At 41.1% G+C, this 18,702-nt stretch overlaps 2 protein-coding genes and 2 long non-coding RNA genes across 7 annotated transcripts; 3 read left to right on the forward strand and 1 right to left on the reverse strand.

Moving 5' to 3' along the window:
* The first annotated feature begins 342 nt into the window (after positions 1-342).
* On the forward strand, positions 343-922 carry LOC307088934. Its single transcript, XR_013812594.1, has 3 exons — positions 343-458; positions 532-603; positions 700-922. It is a non-coding gene; the product is annotated as an uncharacterized lncRNA (long non-coding RNA).
* Positions 923-1,408: 486 nt separating this feature from the next.
* LOC307088933 lies at positions 1,409-2,585 on the forward strand. The gene is made up of 4 exons (XR_013812593.1): positions 1,409-1,571; positions 1,751-2,021; positions 2,329-2,395; positions 2,490-2,585. It is a non-coding gene; the product is annotated as an uncharacterized lncRNA (long non-coding RNA).
* Positions 2,586-2,684: 99 nt separating this feature from the next.
* On the reverse strand, positions 2,685-9,604 carry LOC307088932 (copine-3-like). The gene is made up of 16 exons (XM_079755008.1): positions 9,220-9,604; positions 8,638-8,817; positions 8,265-8,339; positions 7,783-7,854; positions 7,423-7,500; positions 7,222-7,311; positions 6,621-6,719; positions 6,443-6,529; positions 6,128-6,187; positions 5,883-6,016; positions 5,594-5,648; positions 5,108-5,159; positions 4,848-4,981; positions 4,173-4,406; positions 3,893-4,020; positions 2,685-3,507 (listed from the first exon to the last, which is right to left on the reverse strand). The coding sequence occupies exons 1-15, from the start codon at positions 9,373-9,375 to the stop codon at positions 3,898-3,900; spliced, it is 1,629 nt and encodes a 542-aa protein (XP_079611134.1). The 5' UTR covers positions 9,376-9,604; the 3' UTR covers positions 2,685-3,507; positions 3,893-3,897.
* Positions 9,605-10,093: 489 nt separating this feature from the next.
* Positions 10,094-18,684, forward strand: rmdn1 (regulator of microtubule dynamics 1). Of its 4 annotated transcripts, none has more exons than XM_079754663.1 (10): positions 10,094-10,229; positions 10,550-10,655; positions 10,747-10,837; positions 11,194-11,353; positions 12,310-12,399; positions 14,204-14,259; positions 14,368-14,485; positions 14,609-14,639; positions 14,753-14,886; positions 15,250-18,684. In XM_079754663.1, the coding sequence occupies exons 1-10, from the start codon at positions 10,104-10,106 to the stop codon at positions 15,289-15,291; spliced, it is 954 nt and encodes a 317-aa protein (XP_079610789.1). In that variant the 5' UTR covers positions 10,094-10,103; the 3' UTR covers positions 15,292-18,684. The 4 variants fall into 4 exon arrangements, with proteins under 4 accessions (XP_079610789.1, XP_079610791.1, XP_079610790.1 ...); XM_079754665.1 differs by having other exon boundaries at positions 14,398-14,485; XM_079754664.1 differs by having other exon boundaries at positions 10,750-10,837.
* Positions 18,685-18,702: the final 18 nt, after the last annotated feature.

Here is an 18,702-nt window from a genome sequence, read left to right on the forward strand (position 1 = left end):
GTGTTAAAACAAGATATGTATCGTGTGTTATATCAATTCTAAATACTTGTGTGTTATCCCTTTTTTGTTAAGCTATGGAGAAAAGGTGGGACGAATTATTTGACCTCCTTTCTCACCGAACATTCCCGGCTGGGTATGATAAGTCCCAGAAATTAAACCTGAGGAGGTACGCTTCGAAATTCACGTTAAAGGGTGAGTTTCCAAAGTACATTAAAATGTTGATAGTGTCTTGGTAAGATTGCTCCTTAATGATGAAAGTTCTTTAATGGATGTTCACTGCAGAAGGAGAGCTCTACATTAGAGGCAGAAGAGCCATTAAATCCAAAGAGGATGCAAGAAAACTCTTCACAGAATTTCACTCCTCTCCAATTGGGAGCCATTCGGGCATCCTGAAAACCCGGACTGCAATGTCCTCCAGATTTTACTGGCTTGGCATGTCCGTGGACATTAACAACTGGGTAGGCAATGTGTTTGAGTTATTGTTGTGTTTCTTGTTTTTTTTGTGTTTTATTAACAACTACTTTCTTAAAGGTCTTGGAATGTGATAAATGCCAGAAGGTTGGAAAACCTTCGACTGCTGCACAGCCATTACAGTGTATACAGGTAAATGTGTACAGTGGTATCTTGATATTATCCAACAGCTATTAATAAAGAAGCATTGAGAATGTAAAAATAATTGTATTTGTTTTACCTTGATAGGTGTCTGCTGTCTGGGATCTCGTTGGCATTGACCTGATAGGACCTCTCCCAAAAACTGAGGATGGCTTCCAGTTTATTTTAACAGCCACAGATTACTTTTCCAAATGGGTTGAGGCTTTCCCATTAAAGACTAAAACCGCAGCTGAAGTGGGACGCCACATCTGCTCTATTATTTATAGACATGGTTGTCCCAAAAGAATCCTATCTGACCAGGGAAGAGAATTTGTTAATGAAGTATGTGCATTTTAAAAAGGTGTTTGTAGTACATACAATTCAGGAATAATTCCTTTCTGTTTGGATTTTTTTTTACTGTAACTCTTTATTTCAGCTCAACACCATCCTCTGCAATATGTTGGCTATTGAAAGAAGTGTGACAGCTGCCTATCATCCCCAAACCAATGTTCTGGATGTGAAGACAAACCACAACATAAAGCAGCAAGTTTATTTCAAACTTTTTTAGTATAGCTTTGTGACTGCGGGTCTTGTTTCGTTCCACTCTGATTTCCTGAAATGAAACTGTTGCTTTTAACCATGGATAATATAAATATATTCACAAATTAAATCTATTACTATTCATTCACTATTGATATGTATTTCATATCAATATGTGATGTAGTGCATCGTTGGGCCAGATATTTTGAACTATTTGTGAGACAGGCGTAATTTAATTTGTTTATCTTGTGTTTCTAATTTTACATCTTAGAGCTCTCATAAAATTGGTCAACGACAAGCAGAACAACTGGGATGTCTTCTTGGAAGCTACATTGTTTTCATTAAGGTCAAAGGTCCAGACCACCACCAAACACAGTCCTTTCCTCATGATGTATGGGAGAGAGGCTGTTTTCCCATCTGAGGTTCCTGTTGACATGCCGGTCAGTTTCAAGAGTCCTTAAAAGAATTATCATAATGGCTGATGGTACAATTTGTACATTTTCTTCCATCCATAAACATAAATTGCACATAACAGGTTGAAACTGTTTTTGATTAGCCATTAAACTGTTAAATACTTGGAATGAACTTACTATTTTTTCACACTTGTTTGTCATTTCAGCTTTCCACCATAAATTTGCCCGAGGAGAGGACCTATCATTCATTTTTGGATGAAAAAATAAAGTCGATGGAGTGTGTAAAAAAAATAACTGCAGAAAACATCTCAAAGTCTCAAAAACAGAAGCAGGCATATGCTAAACGTGTACAAAAGAAGAACCAAAATACACAGTCTCATATTGGAGAGGAAGTGCTTTGGTTCAACCTGAAGAGGGAAAGGAAGAGAAGGAAAATCGAGCCTGGCATGCACGGTTGCATTTAGCTTCAGTCTAAAGGTCAGTGGCATCAAACACTGCATGAATCATTGCCATCAAAATAGTTTCTTATGTCAAAATCAATGCAAATTCCATCACCTCAGTCACATAAGGTGATTAGTCTGTGTGGGTCATGTACTATAAAGCAAGGTTAATTTTTACATTATTAAACATGACGATTATACTTTTATTGGGTATTTTGGTCAGTCTTCTGTGAAATCTATTTTTTTTCCATAACATGTATCATGTTTGTACAATGATTTATTTACTCACACATAATTAAAGAGATTGCCACAGTTTAAAAGCTTTTGGAAAACATTGTTTCTAGGGAATGCAGAGGACAACTGTGTGGTGTGCTCCTTTGCTCAAAAGCAGATGAGAGCATAATTGAAATGGTAAAGTATAACATAAAATATGTATAACCATAACATTTATCTCATTGTAGATTTTTTGGTGTACCAAATGCTCTTTTTATTTATTTTTTGGTAGGTGCAGTGTGAATTGTGCATTAGATGGGCACATTTTGAGTGTGACCAATATGGCCACGACAGGAGCGCTCTATATTTCTGTAAGAAATGCCTAAAAGGAAAAGATTTAAAGATTAAAGATTTTTTGGTTGTTATTGTTATCTTTTGAATGATTATTCTCTATTGCATATGCAGTTCAAACACACACAGAATCCAATTCACAAATATATATATAAGTTTTAATAACACCTTAGATACACTTTTCTTGTTGAAGTTATTTAGTTTAAATGAATATTATTGATGCTTTTTCTTTAAATGCTATGTATATATTTTTTACATTACATACATTGCCCACACTGTACCCCTGAAATCTTCAATAAGGACGATATAATACAGCATCAAAATATACTCCCCATATTCTTACAGTGTCCATGGTGTGTGTCCACTACTGTTGTTTTACAGTATTGCTGTAAAACAACTTGATTCTGCAGTGGGTGCATCTTTTGATAGAGGCAATTGGTCTAACCATTAAATACGCTACCAAATACATAAGGTAGCATTTTTTGATAGGGTAGCATGATTTTATAGACTGCAAGTCGCATTACAGTAGCAACAACTGACAAGGGAGCATAAGACATTCAAGTGAATTCTGCGTTTACAATTTTATTTTTAGAAGATGAGTGACATAAAGCAATCTAAAACAGTTATAAAGTTCAATAAATATATGAAGCATACAGGCACACACAGTAGATTGAAATGTTTTTAACATTTCAGACATTCACATGTCTGAATACAATTATTAAAAACAACCTAAATTTCAAGGCAGTTATATAAGCCTGCAGTTCCTATCCTTTCAATTCATTCCATGTTGATTGTCATCTGTTGGTAATGCATATACGTATGAACATCCTGAATTCTCCAAGAGATAACACTTTCAACTAACCATGCGCTTGTCACAGGGGCCACCGGTAGTCTTAGGGTCTGGTCTGTCCTTTTACTTTGATTTGAGTCTTGACCAGTAGCACAACGCAAGGGAATTCCTGTTAAAGGATAAAATAAGATGCCATCTGATAATACATATATATAGATATACATAAGAACCAATATAAATATAATAGAATAGAGGCTCTTCAAAAAGCATGTATGAACCAAAATTGTGTGCAAAGCTTACTACCAAAACAAGGATAACTAAAATGATCAACACAGGTGAGGAGACTAAGCCGAACAAAGCAAATATCCCAGTGTGGGCACTGAGTAGACCACACACCTGTTACCAAGGCGACTATAGCTACTGTGTCACAAGCCAGAAATTTCCACTGCACCAGCAACCATATATAGGTCAGCCACAGGTACAAGCCAGTTTCAACCACAGCCTATGAGTCAAGTATGAGCACTCATCTTGAGCCATTCAGAGCTGGTTTATACCTTCTCTATAGAGTGCTTGCTCGACTGGAGTCTTCATTGGGAGGCTTCAGTTTGAAGAAATTGAAAAAGTGGCCCACTTGGTCGGGCAACTCTGCCAGGACACTCTGCGCTAGAGCAATACTGTTTGCCTGCGAGGGAAGAGAGCACACAAATAACCAGATGAGGTAAGCCTTTATTTATTATCTTACCCACCAATTTATATATATATATATATTTTTTACTCATCCTTTATGAATGATTTAATAATGATTTATTGTCCAATCTTAATACCAGCGCTCACCTTGAATGCCCTGAAAGGCACGAACTGGACGATGTCACGGAAGGCCACGTCGCCCCGCGACGACCGCAGCAGTTTGTCGTCGCTGTCCAGGAACTCCATAGCGCCGAAGTCGGCTGCACCCACCCCGATGATGATGATGGACATGGGGAGGCGGGAAGCGTTGACGACGGCAGTTAGTGTCTGGTCCATGTCCGTGATCACGCCGTCGGTGATGATGAGCAGCACAAAGTATTGCTGTGAGGGACAGGAATGTTTTTGGGGCAGGGCAACACACACAGGTGGACAGGTAAACACAATGAATATAAGTGGACGCGTCAGGGATCGGGCAAAGTGCAATGCTTGGCTTGTCTTACATCCGATGTCCTGCAGAAAATGAACTAAAATAATTCTGTTCACGACTTTACAAGAAGGGATAAAAAATGATTAGATGATCCAAAGAGTTGTTTCAATGTAGTTGTTTCAAGGTGTATCTGATTAACAGTCGCTCAGCTTATTCTAATACACTAGTCACATCCGTCATGTCTGACTGTAACTACCTTAAAACCACATTAAGCTGGATCTCTCTATACTAAATTGACAAGATGAGCTACGATGATAGCAGCCAGTTCAGCTTATGGTCCAGATAGCTGCTCCAGATAGGGGGTCGGGTAAGCGCCAGCTAGGACGTTATCTCACCGAGGCAGTGTTCTGCTGCATGGCCTGTCTGGCGAAGCAGGCTACGTGGTTGATGATGGGAGCGAAGCAGGTGGGGCCGTAGAGCTTCACTATGGGCAGACACTGCTGGTAGGCAGACACCACCCCTTCGATGCCTGGACATGGAAACACAAGTATTCATGGTAAGCATATACAACATGGGTCGCATTTCCACAGAGATAAACTGTTGGTTGAGTGCACACAGGTAAATACAACTTTTGGAAAATAAGCTTTGGACCTACCATGACAGAATGGATAATCTGGGGTAAAGTTTATCGGGAACTCATGGGACACCTGTGGAAAAAGAATCAATGTAGTATTATATAATCGAACCTAACTGTGAAACAACTAGTCTCCATTTTAAAAACCCTGGCTCAATCAACCCATGGATAGGGTCTTTAAAAAATTGATTTGGTCTGTGCACGAATGAAGAGGAAATATATAATGGTTTATTCTCTAAGGATGACACACCAAGTTATTTTTTGAATGAATGATTGATAGAGGAGTCAAACTGATATAGTGACATTATTGGCGACTCAAACGAGTTGGATGTAGTGGATGCCCACAAATGATGAATGAGATTTTGAGGTGACATGACTACTAACTATATCTCTCCTAGTGTCGTTCCATTGTCCCTCCTACTGGTAACTACTGGAGGATTTGGTAAAGAGATTAAAGATCACATGCTACAACTAATTTGCAATGGTTTTTTAATGGGTTGGACATACCATCCCAGTGGGAGGCACGATGGCTCCGAACCCGAAGGCGGGAAAGGTTTTGGTACTGCACAGGTAGGAAAGAGTTCAGTTATTTTAAGTTAATTCTTGCTTGTATTTCAACTTTTGAGGTCATTTAAAGATAACATTTTCACATTAACAGGCACGTTAATGGACTCCCAAAGATAAAGATGACTATTGTTCACATTCCTCTGGAAGCATTAGGACCCAGCATAGAAGACAGGTTGTTGGTAAATAGGGAAACGGACAATGCAATGTTTCCTGTCCCACTGCGGCTCACCTGTCGTAGTCCTGGATCACAGAGCCCACGGCCCAGATGGCGGCCAGGTACTCGTTGTAGCCCTGAGGGTCAATGAAGTGGAGGGACTGGGGGCTCCGGGGGTCCCCGTTCGAGGCTGTGAAGTCTATGGCTATCTGGAGCAGGCGGGTGGATAAGGATCAACATATGAAGCAGGAAAACTTACAGACAAGACAAGTTGCACATCGTACTGATCATTTATATGCATGGCTTGTCTGCCAACCCACCGTGAAGTTGAGTTGGCAGCCCCCCATGATGTAATTCAAGAAGGTGTACTCCTTCACCACCTGAACGTTGAAACAAAGCTTTTAATCTTACATACACCACTCATTTCAGATAACATATCAGATGGCTTACATTGACATTTCATTGAGGGCGGTAGCAATCAGCTAATTTGACTCTGCAGATTGTGGATGAAGATGATGTGGACCATATATTAATAAATTTAGACTGACTCAGTTGTCACTTTTCTTAAACAAATGTGTGACTTGTGACCTTAACCCTAAGCCAAGCAGGCTTATTATAAACATGATGACATATACCTCACATCTCTTGATGCAAATGACACCAGAGTTCTTGTAGCCTGGCTTCCTCTCAGACTTTTTCCTGTTCACGCACGCAAACTCAGCCTGAAAAGAAGATCAGGAAAAAATATACACATTTTAACGAAACACCCTTAACACACAAATAAGTGCACACACAAACGCACACAATTCCCACCGGAGATGTGTATGTGCCGGCTTCCAACTGTGACAGGGTGGTTACAAAGGATCCGATAATGCTGTGGGCGCCGTTCTTGTAGTGGTCGTAACAGTCCACCTGGGGCGGAAAAGGACACACAAACCACATTGTCTTCTAGTCTCCTCCCACATGTCAGAGTTACACACACACACACATACACACATATGCAGGTGCATTAAAAAACAAAAAAACATGCATTAAATGGAGTGCCACAGACAGACCAACACAGACTGTGTGTGAGTGAGTGAGTGAGTGAGTGAGTGAGTGAGTGAGTGAGTGAGTGAGTGAGATTTTCACACCTTTGTGATGCACTGCAATGAAACTCGGGCCGGAGGCCGCAAGCATACCTTCGTCACAAAGCTGTTTCCACACTAGGATGGGCTGTTAACTGAGCCACACACACAAGTTAGAAAATGTAAAGAAAAGCTAAAGAAAAAAAACAGCACACATCTCACTGTTAATGAAGATTTTAGGGATCAACGTGCAAGGTTAATACAAAGAATGCAGTCAATACAGTGGTTGTTTGTGTGCATGTGTGTGTGTGTGTGTGTGTGTGTGTGTGCGTTTGGCTTGTGTGTACTCGGATGGGTTTCTCCACGTCGCCTCCACAGAGCGACTGCACAGTGATACGGAAGGGCCTCCATGTTGGATTCAGGTTGTTTTTCACCACCTGGGCGACACAAGCCGAATGAGGCGGTTCAATAACAGACTGCTGTGAGTAGTAAGACCGCTGTAAGACCGTAAGACAGCGGTGGAAGAATTGTTATGCTGTGTTTTGTACCTCTGTTCTGTGGGCCAGCTGCCACCCAGCTTCTGTCTGCTTGTGGAATTCCAGGAAAGGGTCGGACCACCACAAATACTGCAATAAAATAATTTCACATAAACCAAAGAGACACATATCATTATAGCCCGTCTGAAAACGGGGACAAACTTTGTCAGTATTCTTTAGAAAAGGATGGAGGAGGTACATACAACAACAGTTGAGAGACTGTTGGGATAGGAAGGCAGTGTCTCTGAATCCCAGTTAGAGTCTGAATGCCTTTTAACTTTTTGCACACCTGGCCTTCTCACGAGGAAGAGGTACAGGGTCTCAAACTGTTGGATAAAGAGCTATAATATCGTGGAGGTGCGGTTGCTGTACCTTTTTGTCCAGCTTCCGAGCTGAAACTTCAAAATAAGCCACCCTGTTGTCCTGAATCTCCTCAGCGCAGATCTTTGGTAGAAAAATATTTCATCATTTGTTCCTCGTTATATTAAATTAAGTTCAGGTTATTAGACCATTAATCCTACAGTCTAGAATGATACGATTAATGGGAAACCCTGTCCTACCCGATATATGCTAGTTATAGATATATAACTATAGAGCCAGTCACATGTAGAAAAAAATGATATTAATTATTTGACTGATCTTTCTATATACTTTGTCGCTATCGAAATTGAAGCAGCAAATAAGTAATATTATTGTAGGTTTACCATGAATGTTCCATTGTGTAAAATTAAACTCAAACTTCGGTGAACGTTCTGTAATAGACCTGAGTATCATAGAGGAGAAATTCCATTCTTTCTGATGGCCTTCCATGTGTGCATAACTACGACAATAACAACATGACTGAGGAAGTTTACTGTGATGGTTCCTTTCCCGGCTGTCCTTCTGTCCTTCAGCAGAAGAGAGCGAGTCATCCTTCTACACGACACAATCTGAAGGAACATCAAAATTACTTGAGGATACAGGGAACCATTACACAACTATAGCACAGCACAAAATGGGCACACACAAAAAGCACACAATACATATCCGAGCGCAAACCCTAAACAAAGCAGGGCATTCAGGATAGTGGTTTCGGGGAGTTAGACTCCCGGTGTAAAGGTTCCAGGTTCAAACCCCATTGTCCATAGTCTAACCGTAGGCACTTAGCATGCAACATTCATCCGTATCATGCAAGTCGCGTTGGATACAAGTGTCTAAAGTTGCTAAATGATGTGAGAGTAGACTCACTTGGCCTAAAGTGCACTCCAGCTCTCCCAGGAAGTCGTCGTCTTCCAGGTCATACGTGTCGTTGTCGATGTCATACACGCAGAACTTCAACTTTTGAAGCGTCTCAAAGAAGTAGTCAATTTTAAACTTCTTGGAGAACCTTGGATTAAGGCAGTTCAGAACCATCTCTGTGCGACCAAACTGTGGGGGGGGGGGGGGGGGGGGGGGGGGGCAGATATACAAAGGGGGGGGGGCAGATAGGGGGGCAGATATACAAAAAGCATTTTAACGTGCAGAAATTAATGATGTACTATACATTAACTTTTTGAGAGATGTAAGACTGTTGTTTTTCTCCTGAAATCATAGAATGCTGCACAACACAACTGAATATATGTGCCGCTTCATAGATAATGGATAATAATGTTGAAAATGTGTTTTAATTAAACTAAACTAATCCACTTAAAGGATGTCTGACGGCTCTCCCCCCATAATCTATTCTGGGCGCATGGAGTAGGCCTTTGGGTGAATTTAATTTTGCAATAATGTTTGCAATCATGCAGGGTTTAAATAAGTAAGCAGATGTGTACTGCAGCAACTACACACCTCATACCAGCCAGTTCCTGATTCGATGTACAACGCACAGAGTGGATCAGACTTGGAGAACACATCCATGTCCATTAGATTCTCACAAGAGATCGTCAGCTCCACCTTGGTCACACATTGGAGAGGAACCACGGGCACTGGCCCTCCGGCAGCCATTGCAGCTTTATAGACGCAAAAAAAAAATCAGCCGCCGCCCCAACAGAAACTTCTCACTGAATAGAGAAAGCATTCATTGATGACAGCTGAATACCATCTAACCTAACCCTACCATCTAAGAGCACCCTACTGATATTTCAATATTAGAACAGTCAATTTTACTTAAACAATACAAAAGTGTCCCTACTTGCTGCTGTTCACGCTAGTCAGATGCCATCTGACAGCAGTGGGCGTTTCCCTCACTGACGTTGTGGAATGTATACAACTCGCAAATACATCATGTAAACTTTAACACAAAACCCAAATATATTTAATTAATGTCTGAGTTTGGAGCAAGTGAATTATATCATAACTTATCAGTCGTTAAACTAAATGTACCAATATTAAATGATTCCGGAACTATTATGCTCATATTCTGTTTCATATCGACAGTAAAAACATGGCGGGCGCTATTGAGTTGCATTCAATAGCAGTCACGTAAAACGGAACAGTTAAAACTGAATAACCACCACTAAATTGTGTTTTTTGATATGTATTAAGTTAACGTTTGATTATAGTTTACCAATTCAAATGAATTGTTCATAGGTCAAAGATTCATATGGCAAAACAGCTTTACGGTTTTGTAACATTATCACTGCGTTGCAATCTTGAATGCACTCCTCCTTTTTTCAACAAGTATCCGTCTATTTTTTTTATCGTTCAGCAGTACCTTGTAGACGTCTGCCAGCATGACAGGGGCACTACTAATGCGGTTTTTAACAAGGAGTTTGCTGTCTGGCAACCCGATCATCAGGAGCAGGGGAGTTGCATCGTTTATTTGGACAACGGCGAAGAGAACTAACGCATTTTTAATTGTAAATAATGATTCATACTGCTATTCAATGGAAGTTGATGACTAATGGTTAGTTGCATCGGACCGTAATTTAGTTCTTAAGGGTTAGATCATCGTGTTTTGACCTTGGAATTATCGGTATGATTTAAATGCAATGTAGGTGAAAGGGCGAGCATTGATAGATCTGTAGTTTATTACCCATCATAACCCCACGTTAAGAAAACCTAAACGGACGCCCTCCTGAGCAAACAGTGGCATGACAACTGTCATGTGTAGGCTTTACCTGTTAATTAATAGATGCACCTGGTAACCTGAGCTGACTTTGTGTCTCTTTCTCTACAGAGTGGGAGATTAGCGTTCTGCCTAGGACTACCTGCAGTGTGTTACCTGGGCCATGAAGCTTACAGAGGAATTCATAGTGCAGCAGTGGTCTTTGCTTTAGAAAAAGGTGATTTGTCTGTCCTCCATCCATCCATCCATACAAATATTACATAACACATTCATTCTAAACAAATACAATGTGCTTTTCTATTGTACAGCAGAAGAGGAGATTATTGAGCAGGCTGACTACCTCCACAGTTGTGCAGAGACAGAAAAGCTTTATCAACTTCTACAACAGTATAACAACAGGTTAATATTGTGCTGCCTTGTTTATAATATGCTCTTAAAATGATCTGCAGTTGAAAAAGTTTAGGCATTAGGCATTAAGGCCTAGATATCTGTTAATGTATTGGGATCAGGTTATCACATCTCACAGCTTAAACAAAATCCCCCTGCCTTGTGACTCTGGCTCTGCCTACCCCTTCAGGGCTGTTTTTAGAGCAGTAATAAGGGCTATGCATAGCCGTCAGTCTTAATCCAGTGACATGTTGAATTTGTGTATATCATGCGTATGAGTTGCAGTTATGACACCCAAGAATCGGACAGTGGTATGAATCACAGGTCTGAATGGCATCACCCACAAGTCTAAACCTACGTGGTTTCAGTAATGACGTAGAGTTCTTATGGAGGCTGGCGCGGGCCACGCGGGACCGGGCCATGGTACAGGGCGTGCCCGCCGACCAGAAGAAGGCGCTGGTGTACGAGGCCTTTGGCTACGCCGAGAAGGCCCTTGAGAAAGATGATGCATGCTTCGCGTCGCACAAAGTAAGTAAAGCTCACCCCCATCAACTCTGTGTATTCACATTAATTATAACCATTATTAATTCAAAGATTATGCTCACCTCACGGTTGGTGCGTTCATCATGCTAGAAACAAACAAACCAGTACTTGACTAGGTGGAGTAGGTTTGTCTGTTCTACTTATAGCAATAGATGTATAACTACATATTGACACAGGTAAAGGTGTTTGAGAGTCAAAATCAAAAAGTCTACCAAATTCAGTCATATAATGTATCCTGGAAAACCTTGATATTAAAAAGTTGTTTTCCAGTCATAGAAAATGTTCAAATGTAAAGAGTGTCCTGGAACACGTTATGGAAAATTGTAAGATTGGGGAAAGCGAGTTTAACATCCTACCCATGCGTCAGGGTGTTTCATGAGGGCTTTCGCTGTAACTCCAGGAGCTGGCCCCATTCTGGTGGTCGATGAATCCTTCCAAGCCTAAAGCAGCTTAGTTCAAAATCAAGGCATTCCATCTATATCATTGTTCTTTCCAGTTTCCTCCAGAAAATAAATTAAATATAAAAAGAAAGACATTTCAAAAAATCTATTTGCAAATAGATTGACGTTAAATGCTTGTATATCCTAGGTTATAATACACCTCAATGAATTTCGTTCACTGTTCAAAATGTATCATGGTACACATTCAATAGAATAGGATTGCTGCCACTGACAGTCCATACGGGGAATATGCACAACTGAGCACAGAAAGGTTTTGGTTGATGTCCTGGAAAATACCAGAAAATAAGATCAAAATAATGGGAATCCTGTATAATGTAAGCAAACCTTATCTAATGGCCTCTCTGCCCTTGTGTCATAAAACTCAATGAGCTGGAGCTTTTGATTCAGATGCGTTTGACTTTGTGTACTAAGATACTAGTTACTATGGAAGATGCTAAACCACATACACGTTTCATCCTAATTTTCTCCCCTCTCACACAGTGGTATGGTATCCTCCTCAGTGATTTAGGGGACTACATGGGAACCAAACACAAGCTGGAGAAATCCCTTGTCATCCGGAAGCATATGGAGGTAAACAGTAATTTGCTGCTGTGTTGAATAATAACCATGTGTATATGTATATATACAGTGGGGCAAAAAAGTATTTAGTCAGCCACCAATTGTGCAAGTTCTCCCACTTAAAAAGATGAGAGAGGCCTGTAATTTTCATCATAGTATACCTCAGCTATGAGAGACAAAATGAAAAAAGAAAAATCTAGAAAATCACATTGTCTGATTTTTAAAGAATTTATTTGCAAATCATGGTGGAAATTAAGTATTTGGTCAATAACAAAAGGTCATCTCAATACTTTGTTACATGCCCTTTGTTGGCAATGACAGAGGTCAAACGTTTTCTGTAAGTCTTTACAAGGTTTTCACACACTGCTGCTGGTATTTTGGCCCATTCCTCCATGCAGATCTCCTCTAGAGCAGTGATGTTTTTGGGCCTTCGCTGGGCAACACAGACTTTCAACTCCCTCCAAAGATTTTCTATGGGGTTGAGATCTGGAGACTGGCTAGGCCACTCCAGGACCTTGAAATGCTTCTTACGAAGCCACTCCTTCGTTGCCCGGGCGGTGTGTTTGGGGTCATTGTCATGCTGAAAGACCCAGCCACGTTTCATCTTCAGTGCCCTTGCTGATGGAAGGAGGTTTTCACTCAAAATCTCACGATACATGGCCCCATTCATTCTTTCCGTCACACGGATCAGACGTCCTGGTCCCTTGGCAGAAAAACAGCCCCAAAGCATGATGTTTCCACCTCCATGCTTCACTGTAGGTATGGTGTTCTTTGGATGCAACTCAGCATTTTTTCTCCTCCAAACACGACGAGTTGAGTTTTTACCAAAAAGTTCTATTTTGGTTTCATCTGACCATATGACATTCTCCCAATCCTGTTCTGGATCATCCAAATGCTCTCTAGCAAACTTCAAACGGGCCCGGACATGCACTGGCTTTAGCAGGGGGACACGTCTGGCACTGCAGGATTTGAGTCCCTGGCGGCGTAGTGTGTTAGTGATGGTAGCCTTTGTTACTTTGGTCCCAGCTCTCTGGAGGTCATTCACTAGGTCCCCCCGTGTGGTTCTGGGATTTTTGTTCACCGTTCTTGTGATCATTTTGACCCCACAGGGTGAGATCTTGCGTGGAGCCCCAGATCGAGGGAGATTATCAGTGGTCTTGTATGTATTCCATTTCCTAATAATTGCTCCCACAGTTGATTTCTTCACACCAAGCTGCTAACCTATTGCAGATTCAAACTTCCCAGCCTGGTGCAGGTCTACAGTTGTGTTTCTGGTGTCCTTTGACAGCTCTTTGGTCTTGGCCATAGTGGAGTTTGGAATGTGACTGTTTGAGGTTGTGGACAGGTGTCTTTTATACTGATAAGGAGTTCAAACAGGTGCCATTAATACAGGCAACGAGTGGAGGACAGAGGAGCCTCTTAAAGAAGAAGTTACAGGTCTGTGACAGCCAGAAATCTTGCTGGTTTGTAGGTGACCAAATACTTATTTTCCACCATAATTTGCAAATAAATTCTTAAAAAATCAGACAATGTGATTTTCTGGATTTTTTTTTTCATTTTGTCTCTCATAGCTGAGGTTTACCTATGATGAAAATTACAGGCCTCTCTCATCTTTTTAAGTGGGAGAACTTGCACAATTGGTGGCTGACTAAATACTTTTTTGCCCCACTGTATATATATATATATAAATACATAGGGTGTTCCAACATACACATAGGTTGTTCCAGTACATTGTGTGTTCCTTTATGAATCCTGACGGGGGAAAATACTCATGTTTGTAATGCTTTAGAAATATTGATCTGTCCTCCCTTTGCAGAGAGCTAAGGAGCTCAATCCTAATGACCCTACCACAGTATACATATTAGGATACTGGTGAGTCTGTTTTAATGTCCTCTGGTCTGTCTGACATGTTGTGCACCATTAAAAGTGAATCCAGTTATTGGAGAACTTTGTACTTGAGACGTGCAATTGGTCAAACAGTAAACACCGCCGCGCCTGCTCGTCCAAAAGGTGCTTCTCTTTTGCCGAGTTGTCATGGTCCCTCCGGAAATTGGCGACCGTGATTTTCGGGACGCCCCCAACGTCCTCGTACGAAGAGGTGAGCAGTCAGCACTCCTTAGCCCGATTCCAAACACAAATGTTTAAAAGGGCTGGAAGAACACATGAGAGCAGCTCTTTACAATATGAACAGGAATAAGTCGTATTTTACTGACTCCATTAGGCTCTGGAGTTCTTCTTGAAAGCAGAAGAAGGTAAAAGAGGAGCGCCACCAAACACACCATTTGAAATAACAAAGTGGGGTTCGGATCCAAACTTTGCCACATCATTGACTGGCTCATCCCAAGTGCTGTGTTTTCCCCCTCAGTGAAACCGGGCTTCTACAGTAAGAATCTGCTGATGCTGGGGAAGACCTATCTGGCCCTGAAGGACAAGGAGAACGCCCACCTGTGGCTGACCAAGGCCAGAGACTACCGGCCCATCACCACAGAGGACAAAGAGGTAGGCCTCGGCCATACCCAATGGGATGGGACCCTAGAAAACAACACTTATTCTTGAATTAGGAAAAGTATAGTTGAAAAGGAAAATGCTAAAAAAGTATGAGTGAGTGATATAAGTCCTAGCTATTTATTTTTTTATGTCTGTATAAGCGTTTCATTCATACAATTATGTATTCTTTACACATATTGTATTCTTTACAATACAATTCTTTACACATCCCCAAAAAGCCCCTGATTTTACTGCTCAACTATTGTAATGCCAACAATTTTGATAATTTATGAGTCCAGTCCAAATACCTTGAGGAAAGCATATGTTGTTTGGGTTGTTTTGTGGCTTAAGCTGAATACATGCACTTCTCCACAGGTCCATCAAGAAGCTGTACAGCTCCTCAAACGGCTGGGCTGAGGAGGGACAAATATCTCACCCTGATCTTCGTAGGCTTTACTTCGAGCCTGCGCTTTCTTAATCTATTGCATTTGTAACAATGAGTAGTGAAATAATGTGATAGGAGCTGATAATGTTATTTGACCCTTTTGATAACAGAAAATCGAAAGATTTTTTTTTTCCTGGAAGAGGGCATTCTTAATCATGGGCAACGCTAGCAGAAATAAACAGTGTCAATAGGCTACGTCCGTATCTGTCTCAACTTCAATGCATAAACCTGTCAATCTACAAAGAAACACGTATACGAGAAATCCGAGTAAAGACAAAGTCAACCTTCCGTAAAGGTGGTCAGATATATTTATTAAATATGGTTCCATTTCCACAGGCAAGATCCAACCAAAAGAAAAAAAAATAATCAAAAAGGAAATCTATTGTTTTTACTTTGCTTCAAGAACAGAATAAAAATTGTTCCTTTTGACTCCTGAGCAGAAGGAATCGAGTTCCCTGTGATTCTTAACGACATATCATTGGAGGTCATCGGAGGGGTTCATTCAGCTATTTGGCTCATACATCGATCTCTTCATTTAATACGCGGTTAGGGGGGGGGGGGGGCGGTATATTACGCAACGACTCCACTCTAGCATCTTTCCATACAGTGTAGTTGATGGTTACAGTGTGTATCTACACGCGATATGTTACGTTTGGGGTTGTTTTGCGTTTCAGATTGCCTCGATAAAAGTCACAGCAGCACTCCCCCCGATTAACCCCACCTTCAGTTTTTCAACGGCCTCTCATCACATTTTGGTTCGACAGCTAGATCACGAGTAGGCATAGGGTGTGTGTGCTCCGTGCTCCCCAGGGTGCCGGGGCGCCTCAAGGCAACCTGATACGAAAACCTCCACGTCTGAGAATGAAGGTTATTGAATAAAAAAAAAAAGGCTTTAAGATTTTATCAATGAAACATCGGTTCCGCGTGATTAATTACAATAACTAATTACTTTAATTTCTTAAAATGTTCTCTGTACAATGAATACTCATATACACAGTTTGATTCCCTTCCTCTGATAGGGGATTTTGTAGTTCAGAAGGAAGCACAGCGTTACACGATCATTATTATTTTTTTATCTCCTTTTGTCAGTAATAATTCCTCTTTTTTCCTGCAGTCCCTGTGGTCAGCTTCGACCAGCGGGATCAATGAAATGTTATATACAAGGCATATATTTATTTTTACATGGGCTACTCCTCTGTGAGACAAAAAGCGTTTTTAACAGGGATACACTCACACGCACGCACACAGTGGTTTCGCTTGCCTTGCCTCCAGACATTCGACATGAAGCACCAGAGTTTTCTTCCAACACTATTTATACACGTGTATAATTCACATTAATAACTGTGAAAATGTCACCTGAAAACAAAAAACAAACATAAAAATGGGATGACGAAGCAGAGGGGGGACATTTAAAGATAAAGACAGACAGCCCAAGTTTTTTTTTTTAAAACAAACATTGGTCGTTGTCAAACTGAATTTGGCTACCTCTTCTGTAAAAAAAATCTGAATCAAGGAGAAATGTGGAAAAGGATTTTAGTTCAGCTAGAATACAGTTCGGAGCTGATTTAGAAGGGACATTCATGTATACTGTATGAGTCATTCATTTAATTTCAACATCTACAATCTCTAACATATGTTTTAAGGGCCATTTTACAATCCAAGCGGCAAAAATATGTTGTTCGTAAACACTCACTTTATGTTTGCATTCGTGTCCATTTCTTAGTATACATGTTGCCTTTTGTGCATTACGGAAATAAATGATTGTGTCAAATGGCCAGTGTAAATGTTTGAACATTAACATTGCAGATGTATGCAGGCTACCCATGACAACTTGCATCACACAGAAGTTTTGAATGGTAATTCTCCAATGTTTGTTCAAATGCTGCTATACCAGTTCTAACTACACTTTCCAGCGGTTCACATCGATTTCCACAGTCTTAATCCCAAACTGCTTACTCTATTAACACAATGAACCCAGGCGTTGTATGTAGGCCTATAAAGCGGTTATGGTAAATGACAACACTTGTGTGAAGCGCCCCCTGCATTCAATGTCATACTGCTATAGGTCACTATAAAATAAATAAACTGATGGCGCGATTGCACTCCAAACTGTTAAATACATACATTTAAAGGCAGAACAGAACAAGGTGTGCAGTTTTCTAATAGACATTTGAGTTACACTTATTAGCTTATTGCGCGTTCCTTAGCCTAAGTCTTTCTAGGCAGCGCGTTTCTATGCGGAAATATATTAAAGGGATTGGCCAAATTGTTTACTGCTTCTTTCCTAGTTGGCCAACAAAAAAATCTAGGTTTTTACAAATGCTTATCTATTTTGGTTACCAGGTTACATTTCATGCTGAATGTAGACCCTCTTTGCCCTCTATAGAGACCCTTCAGACTGTAAGCTTACAGCGGTCATCGCTTCTAAATAAGCGTTACGGGCAATTTGTGGCGAAACGGTTTGTAAGGTATTTATTTCTACCCATGATCAAAGCTTGTTCCCTACTCCATGTGTGCAAAGGAAAGTGAAACACGTTAAACTCTCTGAGGTCTATTCGTCACTATACTGTGATGTATGAGAAACTAATAAATGGTGGGGGACGTCTCTGCTGTTGTCACCACGGCGACCCTGGAAAGCCTACGTATCCCCCGGCAGTGCGAAGACACCCCAGAAAGAACCATCTGCAAGTCGCATGCAGCAAAATAAATACATGGCACGGTTTAAGTTGTGTGTCTGTGTTAAACCCTGCATCTTGGATGAGTCACCAATTTTCACAAGGTTACAGGTGAGTAGTTTTTTGTCTTTTCTCAAGGAGGGGATCTTTGTCCCAGCTTGGGTTTCAAGGCCATCCAATCACACGGAGAGGGGAGAGTGTGAGTCTGAGAGTGTGTGTGTGTGTGTGTGTGTGGTCAAGGGAAGTATGATCCATGCACTGCGGTCAAGGAAACGAAGGGGGGGGGGGGGGGGGGGGGACAATACTCTTCATTCAGTCATTCAGTCATGATGCCGTCGGTGTTACCGTGGGAACACACCGGCGTGAGCTATGAGTGGCGTGTGTCCATCAGGCGGTTTGTTTGCTTGTAAAGTCAGTGGGCGAGGATGATAAGACAAGGCGGACAGGGCTTCCCCGGCCCGCAGGCGGCCGAGAGCACACAGCGACAATGTGCGACCACTGCAACGCTGAACGGGGGGGGGGGGTGAAATCTCAGGCACTCTGAAACTACAATCAGCCTTTTAAAAGCTCTATAGAACTAGAGCCGTAGAAGAAGTTAAATGCTTTAGCTATAAAATCCTCTTCAGAACACTTTCAGTTTCCTTAATAACGATTTAAAAAAACAATGATTTCTCCTCAAGACGGCGGGGCTTAGATGCTTGCATATTT

The sequence above is a fragment of the Pollachius pollachius genome (assembly GCF_949987615.1).
Source record: "Pollachius pollachius genome assembly, chromosome: 17".
NCBI classification, from domain to species: Eukaryota; Metazoa; Chordata; class Actinopteri; order Gadiformes; family Gadidae; genus Pollachius; species Pollachius pollachius.

Coding starts and splice junctions, on each gene's coding strand:
- LOC307088932 (XM_079755008.1), bottom strand. CDS start 9,375: ATGGCTGCCGGAGGGCCAGTGCCCGTGGTTCCTCTCCAATGTGTGACC. Junction 5,649..5,882: donor GTGATCCAGGACTACGACAG/GTGAGCCGCAGT, acceptor CTACCTGTGCAG/TACCAAAACCTTTCCCGCCT. Junction 5,160..5,593: donor TCGTGCCTCCCACTGGGATG/GTATGTCCAACC, acceptor CTTTTTCCACAG/GTGTCCCATGAGTTCCCGAT.
- rmdn1 (XM_079754663.1), top strand. CDS start 10,104: ATGACAGGGGCACTACTAATGCGGTTTTTAACAAGGAGTTTGCTGTCT. Junction 10,230..10,549: donor GAACTAACGCATTTTTAATT/GTAAATAATGAT, acceptor CTTTCTCTACAG/AGTGGGAGATTAGCGTTCTG. Junction 12,400..14,203: donor TCATCCGGAAGCATATGGAG/GTAAACAGTAAT, acceptor CTCCCTTTGCAG/AGAGCTAAGGAGCTCAATCC.